We start from the raw sequence: 20798 nt of genomic DNA, 5'->3' as shown, positions 1-20798 counted from the left end.
GCAGGAAACCACTAGATGAAGATTATGAAGAAGGGGAGAGTCCAAGTAGTGAGGAGTCTTCCACTGTGTCAGATGAAGACAGTAGCACCACCACTAGTAGTGAGGGAGAGGTAAATGTGGCATTTCTGATGGTGGACAGGGTCTTTGAACAGACCAGCATAGTCGCATCCATGAAAGGGATTGAAGATGAGTCCAAGGGCCCATACGAAGTGATTGAAGAGCTAATGCAACCTCAGGTGAAGCCACACGAGAAGCACGAATTGATGGCCAGGATGATTAGCACAGATCTCTCAGTCATGGAGAAGGAGAAGTATTTAAAGATGTTGTCAACATATCCAGATTTATTCATCACATCGTATGAAGAAGTTCGGGGCTTCAAAGGGGAAGATTTGCACATAGAGCTAAAGGAAGGAGCCAAGTCAGTACGTCAAAGACTAAGGAGAATGGGTCCAGAACAGATGAAGGCTTTGCAAGAAGAGGTGGGCAAACTACTAAAGGCTGGTTTTATATGCCCTGTGGAGACAACAGAGTGGGTAAGCCCAGTCGTGGTCACTCCAAAAAAGGACGGAAAATGGAGGGTTTGTGTGGATTTCAAACCTTTGAATGCAGCTACAAAGAAGGATCCATACCCACTACCTTTCATTGATCAAATCCTAGATTCAGTGGCGGGTCATGAAAGATACAGTGTGTGTGATGGGTTTTCAGGCTATTTCCAGTTGAAGATTGCTCCAGAGGATCAGAAGAAAACTACTTTCATTACGCCATGGGACTGCTTTTGCTATACAGTACTACCATTTGGGCTAACAAATGGTCCGGCTCACTATCAAAAGAGAGCAAATTGGGCGCTTCTGCCATTCATTGGAAAATGTGTACAGGATTTCATTGATGATTTTTGTGTCTACAGCACACGCATGGATCACTGTGAGAAGCTGGAGATGGTGTTGGAACGATATAATGATTGTGGTGGCCAACTCAATCCCAAGAAGTGTTTCTTTGCAAAACCAAGGGTAAAATTGTTGGGTCATATGGTGTCAGAAAATGGCATTGAGGCTGATCCAGACAAGGTCAAGGCAATCATGCTTCTTCCTTCTCCAGAGTCTACAAAACAGTTGGCAACATTTATTCAGAAGGTAAAGTACATGTCAAGATTCATTTCATTATCCTCACAACTTTTATATCCATTACAACAGGTGGCAAAGCACGATCCTTTGCAATGGGATGACAAGTGTGAAGAGGAGTTTCGAAGAGTCAAAGAAGTCTTGGGGGAGATGACAGTGGTACAGGCTCCAAATTGGGAACAGGTTTTTTATGTGAATCCTTCAGTAGGAGAGGATGCTATTGGTGCTATGTTGCTGCAAAAAGGGAAGGGGAGCCAATATATGCACCCCGTCTATTGTGCTAGTAGGGTAAAGTCAGTTGCAGAGAGGGGATTGTCAGAAATAGAGTTGGTAATGGTAAGTGTGGTGTTTGCTTGCCGACGGTTTCGCCAATATCTTTTGACAAAGCCATTTGTATTCCTAACTAGCTACACATTCTTGCCTCAGCTAATCAATGGTGTAAACATGTCTAAGGCAGTAAAAAAGTGGGTGATTGAATTGCAGGAATTTGAGTTCTCTTTCTTGGTGGAAGAAAGTAACAGAGCTACTTTGGCAGACTTGTTAACTTATAAGGAAAACCCTCTACTTGTCAAAGAGTAAAGTGTTAGAAAGGTAGAAAGTGTGGCAGAAGTAAGCAATGCTCATGTTTTGTTCTTTGATGGTTCATGCAGGAAGAGCCATGATGCAGCTTCGGGTGGTATAGCTCTTTATGACCAGCAAGGTAAGCTGGTTTGTAAAAAGGGATTCAAAGTTGATGCTCATACTAACAATGAAGCAGAATATTCTACATTGGAAGCAGGGCTAAACATTTGCATTAAGCATGGTGTAAAGAGACTATGCATAAGAGGTGATTCTCTACTGGTGGTAAAGCAAATACTAGGAGTATGGAAGAGCAAAAACCCTGCATTAAGGAACAAGTGTCTCAAAATCAAGAGCTTGTTGAAGGAGTTTGAAGCATGGGGCATTCGGCATGTGGAGCGTTCTCTTAATACAGAAGCACATGAAGCAGCACAGGGAATGATTGGTGAGCTATATGTGTTAAAAGCAAATCTGCCACTTTATCGGGGTCGTGAAAGTCTGACACTGGAAGAAGAGTTTTTGTTGACAGGAGTCATTCCCCAGGACATTGAGAAGGCAAAGAAATATGGGTTTGTACGCAGAGCTTGCAAATACAAGCTCATTGGTGACACCTTATACATGCAAGGGGCTGACTTGGTGTTAAGGCGTGTACCATGGAAGGAAGAGCTGTACAGAGTGCTTGAGGAGAATCATGAAGGAGCATGCGGTGGCCACTTTGCATTTAAAATCACATTGCACAAAATCTTACAAGAAGGTTACATATGGCCAAGTATACAAAAAGATGTGCATCACTGGTGTAGCTCATGCAAGAGGTGCCAGGCATTTGGAAAACGAGTTTTAAAACCAGAGTTGCGCAAGACAATCTTGGCCTTTGACATTTTTGAGAAGTGGGGAATTGATGCAGTAGGACCTTTACCCATTACCAGCAGGGGGAAGAGTTATATTTTGACAGCTGTGGATTATCTTTCCAGGTGGGCAGAAGCTAGAGCACTGAAGCAAATTACGGCAAGAGATGTTGCAAAGTTTGTTTATGAAGACATCTGCTGTAAATTTGGGGTGCCCTTGGAGCTTCTTTCAGATCAAGGGCCCGGTTTTAGAGCTGACTTGCTTGAATACTTGTGTGCCAAAATGCGGATTAAGCATAATTTTACTACTCCTTATTACCCGCAGTGCAACGGTTTGAATGAAAGATTCAATGGTGAACTTATACACATTCTTGCAAAGGTGACAGAACATCAGGGCAAGAATTGGGATCTGGAGCTGTTCAGTGCTTTATGGGCTTATCGTACATCGGTAAAGACAAGCACAGGTTTTACACCTTTTCACTTAGTGTATGGCAAAGAAGCTTTATTACCGGTGGAAATTGAGTTGCCTGCAGTAAAAATGTTAGAAAAGCTGCTAGGGCCATCTAGCAACACATTTAAAGAGAGACTCTTACAGTTACAAGAGGTTCAGCTGGACAGGATGAGTGCCTTGGAACATTATGAGAAGATGCAAAGTAGGGCATTGACAAAGATAAATGAGAAGATTAAGAAGAAGGGTATTGAGGAAGGTGATTTGGTGCTACGCTATAACAGTAAGCTGGATAAAACCTTCCAAAAGAAGTTCCAAGTAAAATGGGAGGGGCCCTTCAGAGTAATGAATTGCTTTGCTAATGGCACATATCAATTGGCTGACCTTGATGGAACTCCACATGTATCAAGGGTGAATGGTTTACGTCTCAAGTTATATCATGCACGACTGATGATGGTAGACAAGGATGAAAGAATTGAAGAAGTGAAAAGCAGTGTCTTTGAGAACATGGTGATATCAGATGCATTGAGCCTCACGACACTGTTTTCTACTGACCATGAATGATCTAGCAGGCTAGGGGATGGGCAAACTATGTTAGGTGTTTTTTGGTAATATTTTCTTGGCATATGTACACACTCATGCATGGCATTTACAAATAAAGAATGTCCATCTCCAAGGGCCAAAGGGGGTATAAGGCCACATGTGAACGGATCTAACAAAAATGTGCAATGTGTACAGTTAGTTATTGGTTTACCTGGATAAATAATAAATTGAAGAAGTGAGAGATAAGAATCAGTTTCACAAGACAGATTTTGGCACTATCATGTATGGACAAGGTTGTTGACAAATAATGTGAGCATGCAAAGCATTATTTTTAAAAAAACTGGATAGGGACCCGTTAGAGGAGGTCAGCTACCGTACCGGTCCTTGGCATTTCATGGGAAACAAAGGTGTGTGTGGTGCAAAGTCTTCCTTGAATGAAAGAGTCACCTTGGGATTTAATGCAAGGTTTGCTTAAAATAGAAGGTGGCCTTGGATGGTTTCAAAAGTTCCTCAACTAGCCTCAAAATTCAAAAGGAGCCGCGTGAAGGTGGGGTGAGCTCTCTGACATACGTTGGAGTATTATGAATAATATGATATTCTTGGGTTGAATGGGCAGCACACGATGGTGTATAAAGAGAGGAGGGGAGCAAGCTCAAAAAGTGAGAGAGGTAGTACTCGCAGCTTTAATGAAAATAAGCGCAGCCCTTTGTGTGAGGAAGCTGCGAGGCTCTCAGTGTTTTCAATGAGTGTGGGGAGAGCTGTGTGTTCGGTAGCTCTCAGAGAGAGGCGCAGCTAATGTGTACAAGGGGAGCTGTATAGCAGGCCAGGTGTGTAGAAGTGAGAAGGCGCAGTGTAGTTTTCAGTGTGTGGAGAACTCGCCTCTTAAATGCTTAGAAACGTTGCGCAGCTGAATAGGTGGTAGAAATGTTACCCGCAGCTTCAATGCTCTAGGCGCAGCCCATGAGTGTGGAAGAGCGCTGCTATAGTTTTATGGGTGTGAGAGAGAGGCGCAGCTCTTTGTGTAGAAAAAAGGAAGTATGGCTGTAGCGCAGAGTATGTGGGGAGAGTTCATTACTCTAGAGCTTAGAGAACCTACGCAGCTAATGTAGGGGAGCTGTAGTTTCCAGTTTTTTCAGAGAGTTGCGAAGTTTCCAGGGTGTGAGTGGAGAGCTGCAGCCCACGAGTTAAAATGAGATTGCGTAGCTATAAGGCTCTTCGAAAGCTGCGCAATCTAGGATTATAAGAGTGAGGGAGAGCGTGTAGGTTCTAGTATGGGAAGGGGAATTGCAATTATAATATTCATTGAGAGTGCAGCCCATGTGAGTAAGGGAAGAAGTGTAGCCTTTGTGTGAGAAGGCACCGTCTTCGAAGTGTGAAAGCCCGGGTGTTTTTTTTCCCTTGTATGTGAGAAGCTGCTCCCTCTGTGTTTGAGAGAGAAAGGGGATGAGCTTGTTTCCTTGGAAGAGAAGTACCTTCAGAATAGCCCACGGCACTCCAGTTGGGAGAGGAGGAGAAGCTGCAACGCTACTTGTATGAATAAAGAGAAGGTGCCACGCCTTGAGAGTGCGGATCTCTGTCATGATGACAGCCCATGCAATGTAAGTGACGGCTGGCCAGCTTTTGTGTTCTCTTTCTTTTGTGAAATAACTCCTATATATGTGAGGAATCACCAGCTTGTGGCATTGGAAAACCCATGTACATGATAACCAAATCTCTGATTTTGTGGAAAGCTCATGTGTATGAGAAAGACAGCCCTCTGGTTTTGCTTTAAGAGAGTATGTATGTATGGTGGTATGCTTCTTCAACAAACAGGCTGAAGATCATAAAGTGATTGTGTCTCCAGCCACACACTGCTTGCCAGGTTGGGAGAATTGAAGTTACTTACTGATATTGTCTTTCCTTGGGAAACTGAAGTTTTGCATAAAGCTCATATTTGATGGAATGTAACCTTGTCTATGTCAAGTGGTTCTCTCACCATTTCTCTGTGGTGATCATTTTGCTTACGGCCGTGAGCCTATTTCATAATAAGGGTGCACCCCTATATGCATATGTATCAATTGAGTAAAGAGTGGCAGATGTTGATGTGCCCATCTCCCCTTGCATGTCTTGATCAAATGTATGTAGGCTTCCCCCAGTTGCTTGAAAAAATTGAATGAGGGTAAAGACAAAGTCTCATGCTTGAGATGTTAAATGTTGTGTCAGCTCATTGAGAAGTTGACTGGTGCCCCTTTTTTGATGTTGGTGTGTACTCCAAACTGTGGAAAGGCATTGCTATAGAGGTGTTCCGTGTTTCTCCGCCTCCCTTCACAGCGCACTTGTGTGACACCTTAAGATTTTATTTTTACGTAGTTAAGGAGATTAACTATGGGAGCCAACGCTTGTGACACTTGACTGATCTGAAAAAAGCACAGTATGTTTTGGGCCAGTCGGGTTAAGAAACACTAGAAACGTGTTTCGAAAAAACTTCGGAAGAAAATTTATAAAAAATTTTAAACTTGTTCGGGGAATTTAGGACCTCCCAACAACCCATATTCACATGCATCTACAATATGGACATGTATTAGAGGCCTATTGAGACAATAGCGTGCGTATCGCTACGTACATATCAACCTACACTAAGCTACAATATGGACATGTATTAGAGGCCTATTGAGACAATAGCATGTGTATCGCTACGTACATACCAACCTACACTAAGCTACAATATGGACATGTATTAGAGGCCTATTGAGACAATAGCGTGCGTATCGCTACGTACATACCAACCTACACTAAGCTAAGGACCTTTGGTTGGAACCCACTCTAGCATTGTAGAAGGAGCTCCATTAGGGGCCAGTGATACCTCGCCAGATTTTGAGTTAATGGAAGGATCCCCAGTCCCAAGAAGTAAGAACCTTTACCAAGCATCACCAATCAAGCTATCTACCAATCTTTTTGACCGTGTAGCTAGCTACCTCAGAGGTTCGACCTCAACCGCTACCTCAAAACCAAATCTTACTACCTATAAAGCCCATGATGAAAGAGTTAAAGTGAACTCCAGAGAGACACCTATTGTACTCTCATCATTACAAGCACATAGCGTTCACATTGATATCCATGTCCATATAGCTCTTGTTGTACCTGCTATATAACTATTGTTAAATTTGCAGTAATGTGATGAGCTATGGTGGATCAAATGCTAGAATCAACATCATTAACAAAGAGATTAGATAATAATTAAGACGTGATTAGTGAGCAAATAAGTGATAGCTTAATATAAGTATGGATAATCAAAAACCAACAAATTCTCATTAGGCCAATGCCTCAATTTATAGAGTTTACATCCAACCATCTAATCCCACTGATTTCTCCTTGATTCACTCCACCTCTTTTGCTTGATTCTCTCCACCTCTCCCAAAATATCTCCACACCTCCTAAATCTCCTTATGCTACCCTTTATTCTCTCCCAATAGACACTTCTCACCTTTTCACAAGTTCTCTTACATTTCCAGATTCTCTTTTATAGTCTCTTTGCCAAGGGCTTGTTCCTACACACACCCTATTCACTTGTATATTTCAACACCTCCCCTCAAGTGAATACTCCTAGCACACTTGAACCCTATACCAAGTTTCCCTCTTACTTGATAGTTCGCGACCAGTGCCTCAAGTCCCTAAACTCATAGTCCTTGACACTCTCTCTCTATGTGTCCAAGGCTACTACAAGTGCCCATGACCTTGACTAAAGTGCTCACACATACATCTACCACATGGCCTACATCATCGGTGACTCAGAGGTAGTTTTACTTTGTTAGGACAGATTACATTGGGTTGTAGGGTTTTACTCTCTCTCTCTCTCTCTCTCTCTCTCTCTCTCAGAAAAGATGATCTAACTCCACTTCCCTAGCAGCCTCCATAAAGTTTGCTGATGTCGTTCCTTCTCCACTGGGTTTGTTGTAGCAATCTTTTACCATGTATCCTAGCTTTCCACATTTGTGGCAAGTGAAGGTCCTTCCTCCTACTCTGCCTCTTCCTCGTCCTCGTCCTCGAGAGAATCCTCCTCGGGTGAAGAATGCTTTTTCTAATCCTACTGTTAAGTCCAGCCATTTCTTCTCTTTGCCTCTGGTCTCTTACTCTAGTAGAGCTCCTTCTATCTTGTGTAGCTTCAATTCAGGTACATTCTTTAGTGTTGCTACAATGTTTTCATATTCACCTTTGTCCACACTCTTCAGAAGCACTGCTAGTGCCTCATCATCTTCTACCTTTTTGCCAATAGCTGCCAATTGTTACTTAATGCTTTTATATTTGTTCAAGTGTGATTAAAGGTTCACTTTCCTTCATATCCAATTTGTAGGATTGTATTAACACATTTATTTTTGAATTTTTAGCTTGTGTGCCAAATAATTTATTGAGTTCATCCCATGCATCTTTTGCCCATTGTATCCCTGTGATGTGATGAATGATTTCATCATTTAAACTGAGTGCGATAAGTCCCAATGCTTTTTCATTCCTGTTCTTCCACTCATTTTTTCCTCACCTTTGGGCATTCATCTCTTCCCTCAACTAGCTCCCACAGATTTTCCTCATGAGCAGATACATGGTTTTTGTCTGCCATGTGTAAAACTGCTCCCCATTAAATTTGGCTATCTCTTGTGCCGTACTCATGATGATGTGAAGGGGGTCTTACCTCTTGATCCAATTTCAAGATTCAAGAACAGTGTCTACCTTTTTACAATTCAATCTGGTGTTTAGGTGATGATTACAACAAATTTATCAGCATAAAATCACTAGAAATTACATTAAACGAAAGGTAACAAATCTGTACGGAATGGTTAGAGTATCAAACCATCTCCGAATTACAATCTGAAGTTATAGGGATCTGTATCAAATACCCAATGGTTAATTTGAACCCTCAATTAATCCAAAATATAGTAATTAGTATTGATTAATCACTAATTAGCAAATTAATCCTTAGTTTTGTGTGCAGAAAACATAGTATGCGGAGAGTCTAGATCTGAGGCCTTAGAGTTCAAATGAGCTCAAATCCTTTCAAGGCCATCAATAGCAATTAGTCTAGTAGAGGATTAAGCCAAGAAACACAATATTTGACCAAACATTGAATGCTTAATCTCTGTTTTACCAAAGTCACCTGCAGATTTGATGAAGAGCTTGGATCTCTCTCTAGACTTGATCAAATCCAAATCTCTCTTCACCAGCTTGTAGAGCACCCTTGAAAACCCCTAGGGCCAAGAGGAATTAGACCCATTGCAACTGGAGAAGAAGAGATATCATTTTTCCCTCAAAAAAATGGCGCCTGCAAATTAGCAAAAAATGAAAACTTCAGTAGGCGATTTGACGTTTTTTCTTGATTGGCTGAAGCACAAAGGAGGTGGCTATGTATGGCTAAGAGATTTTGTCCTAATGTTTCTCATGAAGGGAGATCAAGCCCCTCCACTAGTTGGGGATACAGAGACTACTTGAAAAAGAGGTTAAAAAATAGTTATCTACTAATCATAATTAGCCAAGTGATTAGCAAAATAATGGGCTCATAAACTTGATGGATTCTAGGCTAGGCTCTGATACCATGTTAAATTTACAATAATGTGATGAGCTATGGTGGATCAAATGCTAGAATCAATATCATTAATAAAGAGATTAGATGATAATTAAGATGTGATTAATGAGCAATTAACTGATAGCTTAATGTAGGCATGGATAATCAAAAACCAGTAAATTCTCATTAGGCCAATGCTTCAATTTATAGAGTTTACATCCAACCATCTAATCCCACTGATTTCTCCTTGATTCACTCCACCTCTTTTGCGCTTGATTCTCTCCACCTCTCCTAGAATATCTCCACACCTCCTAAATCTCCTCATGCTACCCTTTATTCTCTCCCAGTAGATACTTCTCACCTTTTCACAGGTTCTCTCACATTTATAGATTTTCTTTTACAGTCTCTTGCCAAGGACTTGTTCCCACACACACACCTATTCACTTATATATTTCAACAACTATGACTATCAAACCACCCTTGCACAAGTGCTTATGCCTGATGGTAGAACATTAGAATAAGTGCATGCAGTAGAGGCACTAATCTAGGTTGCCAAAGCAAAGGATGAAGAGACTTTACAAGTGGCACAACAACGATTAACATAGCCCAGTACGCCCAAAATGAGTCCCAAGCCAGGATTGTGCAAGTAGTGCCTAACAGTCTCAACACAAGAAATAACATTGCGTGTACCTCGAGAAAGAGCTAGGCTTACAAATTATGGATCGATGTCTTCTCACAAATGGTTGGGAGTATGATGCATCAAGAGAGACTCTTATTGATTTTTCCGTAGGCGAAGCTTATGGTGTTAGGTAAGAAGTGATTGTCCAATCAATATATAGAGCCACAAGAGAGGAGGAACAATTGCATATATAGGATCATTTAATATAAAAGGATCCAAAGACCTATGGTGCAAGCCGGGACCTCCAAATCACACATGCCTACAATGAGCAAAATGGTAACTCCCCCTATGAGCCTAGTGGATCCTAATTTTGTAGTATCACCTAGCTACACGATGGACCAAGCCCCGAATACTAGTATTATTCCTCTAGGTTACATAGGACTCCAAGAATCTACAAGCATAGACTTCACATTCCGAGACCAAAGTAGAGAGGTGTCAACCCAAGATGTTGTTAGAAGAATTCCAAATTATGTGGTAATGGGTTCTACAATACTCATATGACACCACTTGTGACCAACCATATAGGATTACCCATTAGTTTCATGCCCTTAATTATAGTTATGGCAACCGCAGTTACAATAGTCCCTATAACAAAGCTCCAGGCCTAGTTAGCACATCCACCTCATCAACGGGTAGGGCCACAGAAGAAGGAACCTTTCACCCAAGATCCTTGATTCCTTGTCTCTTCCTCTACTTTGCCAATGCATCCTAGAGCAAGGGGAATATCCTCTTAAATGACTAGAGTAGTGCTATCCTTGGCTCATATGCCATGGGTACCTATGAAAATTCTTGTATAGCCCCCCACCTATCGGACTCATGTTACTCCTCTTGGAATCATGCCATTACGCCCGCAGGAAGCACCCTTCATTTCACACATTGCCACAGCTATACCAATACCTCCAACATGCAACCCTTCAGCTAATCCAGTAGCCTTTGCGCAAGTATTGGGGAGAGCTATGGCTGAAAGTATAGGACCATTCATGAGAGATGACGAATGGAGTAGCTCTGGAAAGACTACACAAATCGCAAAGCTTACGCACAAGTTCAATGGAGAGGGAGATCCTAGAAGACACCATGAGGTCTTTGATCAAGCTTTTGAGGACTTAGGTGAGAGGAAGGAGCTTGCAAAGACCAACGGATTTAGCCTTACACTAGATGGCAAGGCTAGTGATTAATATCAAGCTCTGAGAATTAAAGAACATCTAAACTTTACTAGGCTTTGAAGGTTATTCCTGAAGTATTTTATGGATGAGGGAGCTTTGTGGAGTGTGCCTTCACAGCTGCACAAAGCTGAGATAGAAGAAGATGAGTCAATGAGAGATTTTATTGGTCTTGTCAAGCATTTGAACTCTTGTTATGCTCTACATGAGTGCTTTTCCAACAATCAACTGTATGATCGATTTATCCATGGGCTTAAACATGAACATATCCATAATGGTTTGGTCATTAGAGATATCAAACAACTTAATTAAAGAAAAAAACCCAAAAGTTGTGCCCAAAATCCTTTCTATATTAGAAAGATTGAAGCCCTTTTATGTAGGCTTAAAACTTAAAAAATTTACAAAAGAGGAAGATAGGTAATCTTCTTATGCAAGTTCCCATGTAAGTATGCACATTTCTACAATCTCTGTTTATCTAGTCATTCTTCTCTTGAAATGTTTTTAGTCATCTCTCACACACAAGCACGCCATGCATTAAGGAAACATGAGAAAGCGTACATGATTTATGTTAATGAAGTGGAAAAGAAAGAATCTCTTTATCTGGTCATTCTTCTCTTGAAATGTTTTTAGTCATCTCTCACACACAAGCACACCGTGCATTAAGAAAACATGAGAAAGCGTACATGATCTATGTTAATGAAGTGGAAAAGAAAGAATCTTCTCTCTCACCATAACAATAAAAATTTATTGCTTCATTTAACAATTATTTTATGGATGACTATCCTCCCCATCTACCCCCTTCTCGTGGTGACTTAGACCATAAAGTAGAACTTCTTCCACGTATTCAACTGCCTCACAAAGCACCATATAGACACGGCCCTTTGCACCAACAAGAAGTGCAATGTCACGTAGTTGAATTGCTTAACAAAGGTCTCATTTGCCTTAGTAGCTCCCCGTTTGGTGCGCATGTCTTGCTTGTCCAGAAATGAATAAAATCTTTAAGATGTACATAGACTATAGAGTGCTCAATAAAGTGACTATTAAAAATTGATACCCAATTCCTAGAATTGATGACCTATTAGATAAATTGAAAGGTGCAAGTGTATTTGGTAAAATTGACTTAAAGTCTGGGTATCATCAAATCCGTTTAGATCCTGCTAATATCTTTAAGACTACTTTCCGTACACAATCAGGACATTATGCATTCGTTGTCATGCCCTTCGGTCTCACTAACTCTCCTGCCACATTATACACATGATGAACAAAAATTTAATAGATTATCAATACTTTGTGATTGTTTTCTTTGATGATATTCTTGTTTACAATCACTCTAAAAAAGAACACAAAGATCACTTAAGCATTGTCTTTGATTTGTTATGGAAAAATCAGTTATATGCTAACCTTGACAAATGTTCTTTCTTTCAAACTGAGATGTAATATCTAGGCCATATTGTATCAGCCGATGGTATTCGAGTAGACCCTATGAAAGTCCAGACCATTCGAGAGTGGCCTACTCCTAAAAACTCCCATGAAGTTAGATCTTTTCTAGGTCTAGCAAGTTTTTACCGCAAGTTCATAAAGAATTTCTTGCTCATTACTCTCCCATTGACTATCTTGCTTCTCAAGAAGACAATTTCTCGATGGAGTGACAGTCAACAAAAGTCCTTCAAAACTTTGAAGTACTTATTGACCCATGCACCTGTCCTACAACTACCAGACTTTGACTGTGCTTTCTTTTTAGTTATCACAGATGCTAGTGGATCTGGCATAGGCACAGTCCTCATGCAAGATGACCATCCCATAGCTTAGGAGAGCCACAAGCTCAAACCTAATGAAGCCAAGTATAGTACCTATGATAAAGAACTTTTGGCTATTGTCCATGCTCTCAAAATATGGAAGCATTATCTCATGGGATCTGAGGTACTTATAAAGATGGATTAACATGCTATCAAGCACTTGTTGACCTAATATTTAATATCGTATTGCCACATCCAATGGGCTTCTTTTATCCAAAATTTTCACCCTATAATCCAATATAAACTAGGCCGCATTAATGTAGTTGCAGATGCTCTAAGTCGCAAACCTCTTGATGATAACCAAAGTTCTGTTTGCAATTCTAATTCATTTGACAAGCTTAAACTTGTTTATTTGAATAATGTGTCTGCTATTCAAGTGAACTCTTTCGATACAATGATTGACTCGTATACTGATGATCCAGATGTTTTCCCTGCATGGAATGCTATACATGCCAAGAATTCTTTGCAACTAAATAATTACTCTTATGCAAATGGATTTTTGTTCTTTCAAAAGAGACTTTGCATCACTGCACCATTTAGAGAACTAGGCATAACTGAAATGCATGCTCCTGCATGCATATACGGGACATAGAGGAATTTAATCCACATTCGTTGCATGTAAAGAATATTTCTTTTGGCTTGACATGAAACATGACATTGTAAAATTTGTGTCTGAATGTATTGTTTTTCAAATAATTAAAGGCCATCATGGTAAATCTTTTGGTATTTTAATGCCCCTTCCTATTCCCAAAGATTCATGGGAAGAGATTTCAATGGACTTTATTACTGGTTTGCTGACTACGTCCTCTCATAATAATGACATGATATGGACCATAGTTGATAGATCTAGCAAGCAAGCATACTTTGTCCCTTGCAAGAAGACTCTGCCCCTCAAGCTTCTAAGCTATTCATTAAGACTATCTTTTTTCACCATGGCTTTCCCAAAGTCATTCTCTCTGACCGAGATGTCTGCTTTTGCAATCATTTTTGGATTGCTTTATTCAAGAACTTAAGTTCTAAAATGGACTTTACATCCGCTTTCCATCTAGAAAGCAATGGCCAAACTGAAGCTACCAACAGCACTATTATGAATCTTCTTAGATCCTATACTATTGATCGACCTTCTAATTGGGATCAACATTTGACTCTACTACAACAATACTCCCCATTCGGCTACTGGTGGTCGATATCCCTTTGAAATTATTTATAGCAAGAAACTTCCCATTCTTGTCTCTACCATAACTAGTGATGTTTCAACTGTTGACACTTTAGCTCATGATCATGTCACTATTCTAGCTAAAGTCACTGAATCTATTAAGCGAGTATTTAATTTACTATAACCTTTACCTAGAGCATAGATCCTTGATTAAATATTTATCTAGGTTATTGATTATCACCTTGATTTTTTGTAATTATTTACAGTAGAGAACCTTAAGATAGAAACCTTAAACTATGTGGCAATTTTTCCTAGTAAAGCTTTAGGAGCTTAATAGTGGATGACTACACCTTAATTTTAACATTAGTCAAAGATGGGAAATCCTCAATAAATGGAAACCTTAGGAACCATAGGAGAAGATAAATGTAATTATGTTTTAAAAATGTAGGTGCACAACATGAGTAAATTAATGTCGATTTTATTGGGCCGCATTTATGGATTTTGTTCCCTTATTTTTCAAAGGTGTGAATTCATAGGTTTATCTAAGCCTTAGAAATTAACTTAATATTTTAATAGAAGGAATAAACCGTGAGACTCTGTGTGAAGGTTTAACTAGATATTTTGCAAGCTACATTTAAGATTTTGGAATGGAAGATTCACATTTGGAGTTACAACTGGAGAATTGAGATGGTCTCGTTCGGACTTGTGATGGTTTACTCTGTGTTTGGACTGCATGTGTGATGCATGGACCTTGTTTGCTCATATTTTCTTGTTTTAATATTATATTCATTGGATTATATTATTTGTAAAGTTTGTGAAGGTATCTCACATATTATTTTCTGCTAGATGCATCTCACCCTGAGCAAGGGATTGTGGTTTGATGTGACAGTCGTCTCTGAAACCTTGATCCATCGACGATGAACATGGGTGTGCTCTTGTCACAATTACAGTGATGGCAGCTCCAGTTTTACTATGCAAGAAACTCCTATAAGAATCGATCTTCTCAACATGGTTGCTACAAGGGTTCCTATGCATTGGTTTGTCGGATTGTTCGTGCCTTGGAAGTGATGTGGCTATTGGAAGCATCTTCATATGGATATTCACAATGTTAGTACCGGGTGTGAGACATATGATCTCCTCTAACTTAATGTTCCTAGAGTGTTTAAGCTTAGCAGTGCATATCTTTCTAGTATGACGATCACGGATACAGCCTTAGATATTTCTATGGACATATATTATTTTGATCTTATGCTACATTTTAGAACTTCTAATTAATGTCATGCTTGAAAAAATAATTATTTTCCTTAGGGTGTGTGTGAGCTATGTTTTTTTAATTATCGTTAACATGTATGCATAATAAAAAGGAATATCAATTATGAATGTGTGAGCTTACACCAGCTCCCCAGGTCCAATGGTCGAGCGGGGTAGCTAGACCCATGGTGTGATTAGGGCTAGGCTATACCCTTGGCGCTGGTTTAAGTAGAGAAAGGATTGATCCACTGGAAATTGGAGGCAGGGTGGACCCAAGTTGCGAGTACTGTCTAGAAAAAACACAAGACCAAATCAATTTGAGAACTTAGGTAAACTTGGGAAAACGAGATCGATTATTAGAACCAAATGTTATCTAGGTAAAATTGTATGCTCCATAATTTAGGACTAGGACATTGATGATGGTTGCCTAGGCCACCGATTTGTGAGAATTATGGAAGGATAACCCTTGGAGGAATCACATACATTTCTCAATGCAAGGCATATGCTAGACAATTACGAGAGAAAACTATTGGGTAGTCCAGCATTGGGATAGTGTTCTATAAAGGACACGAGTGAGTTTTCTCTACCCTTGCATCAGTCTTCCGCTATAGTTAATTGAGTGGTTGCAAGGGATAGGGGGTCATCACAATTTATTCCTACATGAACCCTCTCTTTTATTCAATTTTCTCACCTTAGGACCTCATTAGGTAGAACACTAAGAGGCGTAAGCAACCAATTATAATTATATCTAATTTTCATTCTCACATATACCTCTCTAATGCTACTTCCATGAACTCATACCCTCTACACTGTATGGTACTTAACGTAGACCTCTCCATTCTACATCCATGTACTCATATCCTATACACCTTATACTAGATCCATTTACTCATACCCTCTACTTAATGTATACCTTTCCATGCTACATCCATGTACTCATACCCTTTACACCCTCTTTTAAATTTTAAGTATCAGTGTATAGAGTGCTACAAAATTCTACCATATTTAATTTGATAGGGAAAGGATGTTAGAGATTCATTTGCCCAATTCACTACCTTCAACACCAACCTCTCCACACTAGCCTCCCTTTAGAAGTTATAACAAAGTTTTGATTAATTTAAAACACAAGGGTGGCTTGAATCATATGAAACCCATCAAAAATTACTCCTCCACAATATCTCATTATATCATCCATAGTTGTTTCTCGTAATGGTACGAATGGGTTCGTACCGTACGATTCGTACGGTACGATACCGTACGACATCGTACAATACGAGGTTTTTTTTCTCCCCAAATTTGTTTTTCCTTGAAAAAAAAATTCCAAATGCTTTTAAAAAATATAGAAACCATGCTTAACGAAGATCCCAAATGCTCGCAATACTTCGCAACTTTCATGTCGACTCAGTATTCCATATGGAGCTGTTGAGAGACCTAAAAAATCTAGCGAGGTAGACTGGTAATGTACATTTGATTAGTAGGATGAGAGAATCTTGCTACATCACTTGGAGATCCTTGGTATAGGTAGGCTAGACAATTAGAATCTCAAGTTATGTATGAGGGAGAAGATTTGGACATGGCCATTTTTATCTAGAGAGAAGTCCCTAAACTTACCACCCTAGATGCACTGCTCGTATTTGTGCAACGACGGTCCCTTAGTCATAAACTCTACACTGGGAGACCTTTGGTATTGCATTACCCATCCAGGTTCTTTTTTGGAGACAATCGAGAGATCCAACTCGGAGAGACACATATCCATGTTCTGGTTCCTCAAGCACTATAGACTCCTCCTCTCCCAACCTTCCCTCACATTCAAGCTTGAAGCTCCATAGGTTGTAAGTGAAAAAATAAAAACAGTATTTTATCATACGGTATCTGAAAATTTCATATCGTACACCAAAAATTCCCGTACGGTATCGTATTTTCGTACCGTGACAACCATGATATCATCTTATGGTATTCTTTCTTTATATCATAAAATATATACTCATTTAGAAAATCTTTGATGATCTTTAGTTTGTTACTTTTCTTTTGAGCACATACCCCACAATTACATGTCTAGCGGATCAACAATTATGTATATTCTTTGATTCTACCAACACCTCCCCTGACCATAAAGATGAACATAATAATAGAAAGAGAGAGAGAGAACTTACCTATCTTGTTAAAATTGTTCTCTAAATTTAAGACTTCTTCCATATCACCTTACTAAGAAAAGATGAGGCCTGTAATGTTCATGTAAGTGAATATTAATAACTATTCACTATTCACCTATTTACCCTCTATTCACTCACTACCTCTCTCTCTCCTCCTCACTAGTATTAATTGTGCCTCCTCATTATTATTCACCAAGCTACTCACACTCTAGATCATGAGGAATTAGTGGCATCATAACCAAATATAATGAGTTGTAAAAGTCAAGCTAGAGACATTGGGGCATTAGCAACACTTGAAGAAATCCAACACCAAACAAAGGCAGCAAGAAGTAAGATGTGGAAAAGGAGTTGTAACATGGCATGATAATGTGTAAAGAAGATTGGATCAATGGCTACCTACATGAGAAGCCTTTTATTTGTATGGTTCATAACAACATATGCAATAAAGTACTGTCAAGTGTGCTATTGTCTCTCGCTAGTCATGGAGTTTTTGGTGTGATTTAATCCACCTTAGTTTATGCTTAATCTATGTTGCACAACACCATGATCGATCCCATATTAGGATTTTCAACATGCTTTTCTTGGTGCATGTTGAGAGGAGTGAGTTTCCTTCTTAATGATGGAGTACATATGGTCCACAACTTGGAAGATGTATTTCAAGAGAGTGGAACTTCAACACCTAATTGAGCTTACAAAGTTCAAGAGGCTCAAACTTGAGAGCAAGGTAAGTTCCCCATGATAAGCCACATTATACTCTTCCTTAAATTATGAATGAGTAGAGTTATAGGAAGGGTAAGAAAAAGATATAACAAGTTCATATCAAAGGGGTGAAAAATATTATCTAATCTAATTTACTTATACATTAATTTAAAACTCATAAAAAATAGCAATCACTCAGTATATAAGTAACATTTTGTTTACCTCAGTATTTGATGTTATAACATTTCCACTTTTTATTCTTGAGCACATTTCATATCTTTCAAATATCTTTTGCATCCTGTCAAAGTAAAATTGCTTAATTTAATATTCTCGCTCTCTCTCTCTCTCTCTCTCTCTCTCTCTCTCTCTCTCTCTCTCTCTCTCTCTCTCTCTCTCTCTCTCCATATAGCTATAGGCATACTTTGCACCACAAATTTAAACATCCCCCTTGGTACCATGATGTATAGGCTACTGCAAGGTGGGCGGACGTGAATTACAAAGGATCCATCACTTTCCCTTATTAGTGCAACATGCTGCTACTCAAGGTGGTCAAGCGTGGCATAAATTGCTACTCTCAGGTGATCAAGTGTGATAAGAGTACACAATTTAAGAACAAGATCTACTCATCGATGAACTTTTACAATCATAGACCCTTATAAGGTGGTGCGGCTTGTCGATGTAGCTTTTGTTTAGAACAGATGCTCGTTGGGAATCTTCTCTTTGGCCTCGTGGCTCTTTAGTATACATTCTTCTTCATTGTGTCCAAGTTTATTTTAGTATCCACACTTAGGCTTATGTTTATGGTCCAATGCATGTGGAGAATTGATACAAACATCTCCCCTTAATGTCCAAAGGTAAACTACCTATGTGGTGGTGCATGTGGTCTAATTCCAAGTCGATGAAGATGTTACTCCTTTAGTCCTCAATAAGAGCTTTTGTGAATATGTCTACATAACTCTCTATTGTTAGGAACTAGAGCATATCTAGACCTTCTTGAACATGATGAACTCATATAAAAAGTAAAAATGAGTCTTAATGTGTTTTGTGCAAGCATGAAACACATGATTCCACATAATGTCCATGCTACTCTAGGTGTCACATTGAAGCATTATAGGCTACTTGTGCACCACTCCCGTATTCTATAGTATCCTCCTTAACCATAAAGTCCACAAGATGCAAATCATGCAATTTGGTACTCAACATTTGTCCATGAGAGTGTGTAATAGTGGGATGTTTCTTTCTTGGATAAGAAATGAAAAGCGTGCAAATTTGTACTCAGCATTTGTCCATGGGAGTGCAACATTGGTCTGTTTCTTTCTTTAAAAAATGCATTCTAAACCAAGAGAAAAATAATACCTTATTATTGAGGGTTTGGTGTTCAAATCACCTACCCAATATAAAGCACAAAATCCACTATGAATCTTGCTTGCAAGATAAGTGATGCCGTACTCCTGAGTACCTTGGATGCATGTGTCTGATCTAGTATTACACAAGAAGATAAGCCTATCAACCGCTTTCCTATTGAATAAAATCTAAAGTGTATTTGATAGATAACTTCAAATTAACCTCCATTGGGATACCAACAAATGCCTTCATTTGGTCATGCAAAATGCCTTGAGTATCTTACCTGCAGATTTCTTCTAAGAGATGTTAATGTTATCTAGCTTCTACCAAACCTTAATACTCAAAACATAATGCATGAGCTCAAGATTTGTCATCTCGAACTCTGCACCAAGCATTTTTTTTGTGATGATCCTTGTCAAGATGATATCTACATACAGAAAATCGGCCATATGCTTTATCTTCTCACAAAAGACATATAACTTTACATCTAAAGGGATGTGTAAGAGCATAATACTCATAAAGTAAGAAACAGTACTCTTACCATATTAGTTGACCCTATTTCAACCCTTAGAGTGCCTTCATAATAGGCAAATTTTTCTTTTGGAATCGGCAAGAGACACAAAAGCAGGTGATTGCGCAAGATACAGGTCATCAATTGTTAGAATTCGTGGTGCTCATGCCAGATCAAGTATGTGGAGAAGAGGGACTCACAAAATACAAGAAAATATCTTGCTTATTAAGTTGCTCAAATACAACTAGGCTTCTTGCTCCATACTTGATCTAGCATGAGCACCACGAATTCTAACATGGTATCCAGATCTAGGTTGTGTGGTGGAAGTTTTCCATTTTTTGAACCTTTTTCTTCTCAATCTCCATAGTCTCTCTACACCAGCCATATTAAGAGACTAAGGTTATGTAGAAGAGAAAGAGAAGGGTGTGTGTGTGAAGGGACTTAAGGTCCACTAGCTCACCTATTTAAAGGTGAAGCTAGGAGGCATTTTGTATTGAGCAAGGCCAAGTTGTACTCATAAACAACTTAATAAACAAGACATTTTCTTGTATTCTTTGAGTGAATCTCCTCCACATATCTCATCCACCATGTTTTTCTCAACATGGTATCTAGAGCTTTGGTCGATTAGGTCCCTTTGTGGTGTAGAATAGGTCAAAATTATCACTTTTTTCTTGTGTGGAGCTGAACCCCCAGCCATTGGAGGAGCTCTAGCAGCTCGTGGAGGCAATATCTTGGGGAGATTTCAACTAGAGAAGTCAAGATAACATCTAGGCGCTCGAGTTTGTATGATCAATTGGCGGATGCGGCATTGCTCACTTAGTGCGCCGGCCGCCACAACGTCGGAGGTCGTACAAAAATACATCATCTACAGGCGACTATAAGCCATAGAAGTTGAGGGCTTTTGAAGCCCATACTCTGAGGAGTCACAAGCCACCATCATGCTTCATCTTGATGAGGCTCTCATTCACTATGTAGACCAGCTTCCGACTGCAAAGGAGAAATGGGAT

At 39.5% G+C, this 20798-nt stretch overlaps 1 protein-coding gene across 4 annotated transcripts in view; it reads right to left on the bottom strand.

The window, feature by feature from the left end:
* The window catches only part of LOC147633184 (agamous-like MADS-box protein AGL11), a 42938-nt gene that overhangs the window by 11926 nt on the left and 10214 nt on the right, over positions 1-20798 (bottom strand). For 3 of the 4 annotated variants that reach the window (XM_086806203.1, XM_086806205.1, XM_086806204.1), the window contains exon 3: positions 18159-18234. The exons of the other annotated variant lie outside the window; for it this stretch is intronic. In XM_086806203.1, the coding sequence (XP_086662329.1) occupies positions 18159-18234 (76 nt within the window). The remainder of the gene's footprint in view (positions 1-18158; positions 18235-20798) is intronic. 4 annotated transcript variants of the gene reach the window in all.

This window comes from Cibotium barometz, chromosome 12, assembly GCF_041138505.1.
Source record: "Cibotium barometz isolate CiBa-2024 chromosome 12, ASM4113850v1, whole genome shotgun sequence".
Classification (NCBI taxonomy): domain Eukaryota; kingdom Viridiplantae; phylum Streptophyta; class Polypodiopsida; order Cyatheales; family Cibotiaceae; genus Cibotium; species Cibotium barometz.
This window is presented reverse-complemented; position numbering and strand designations above follow the sequence as displayed.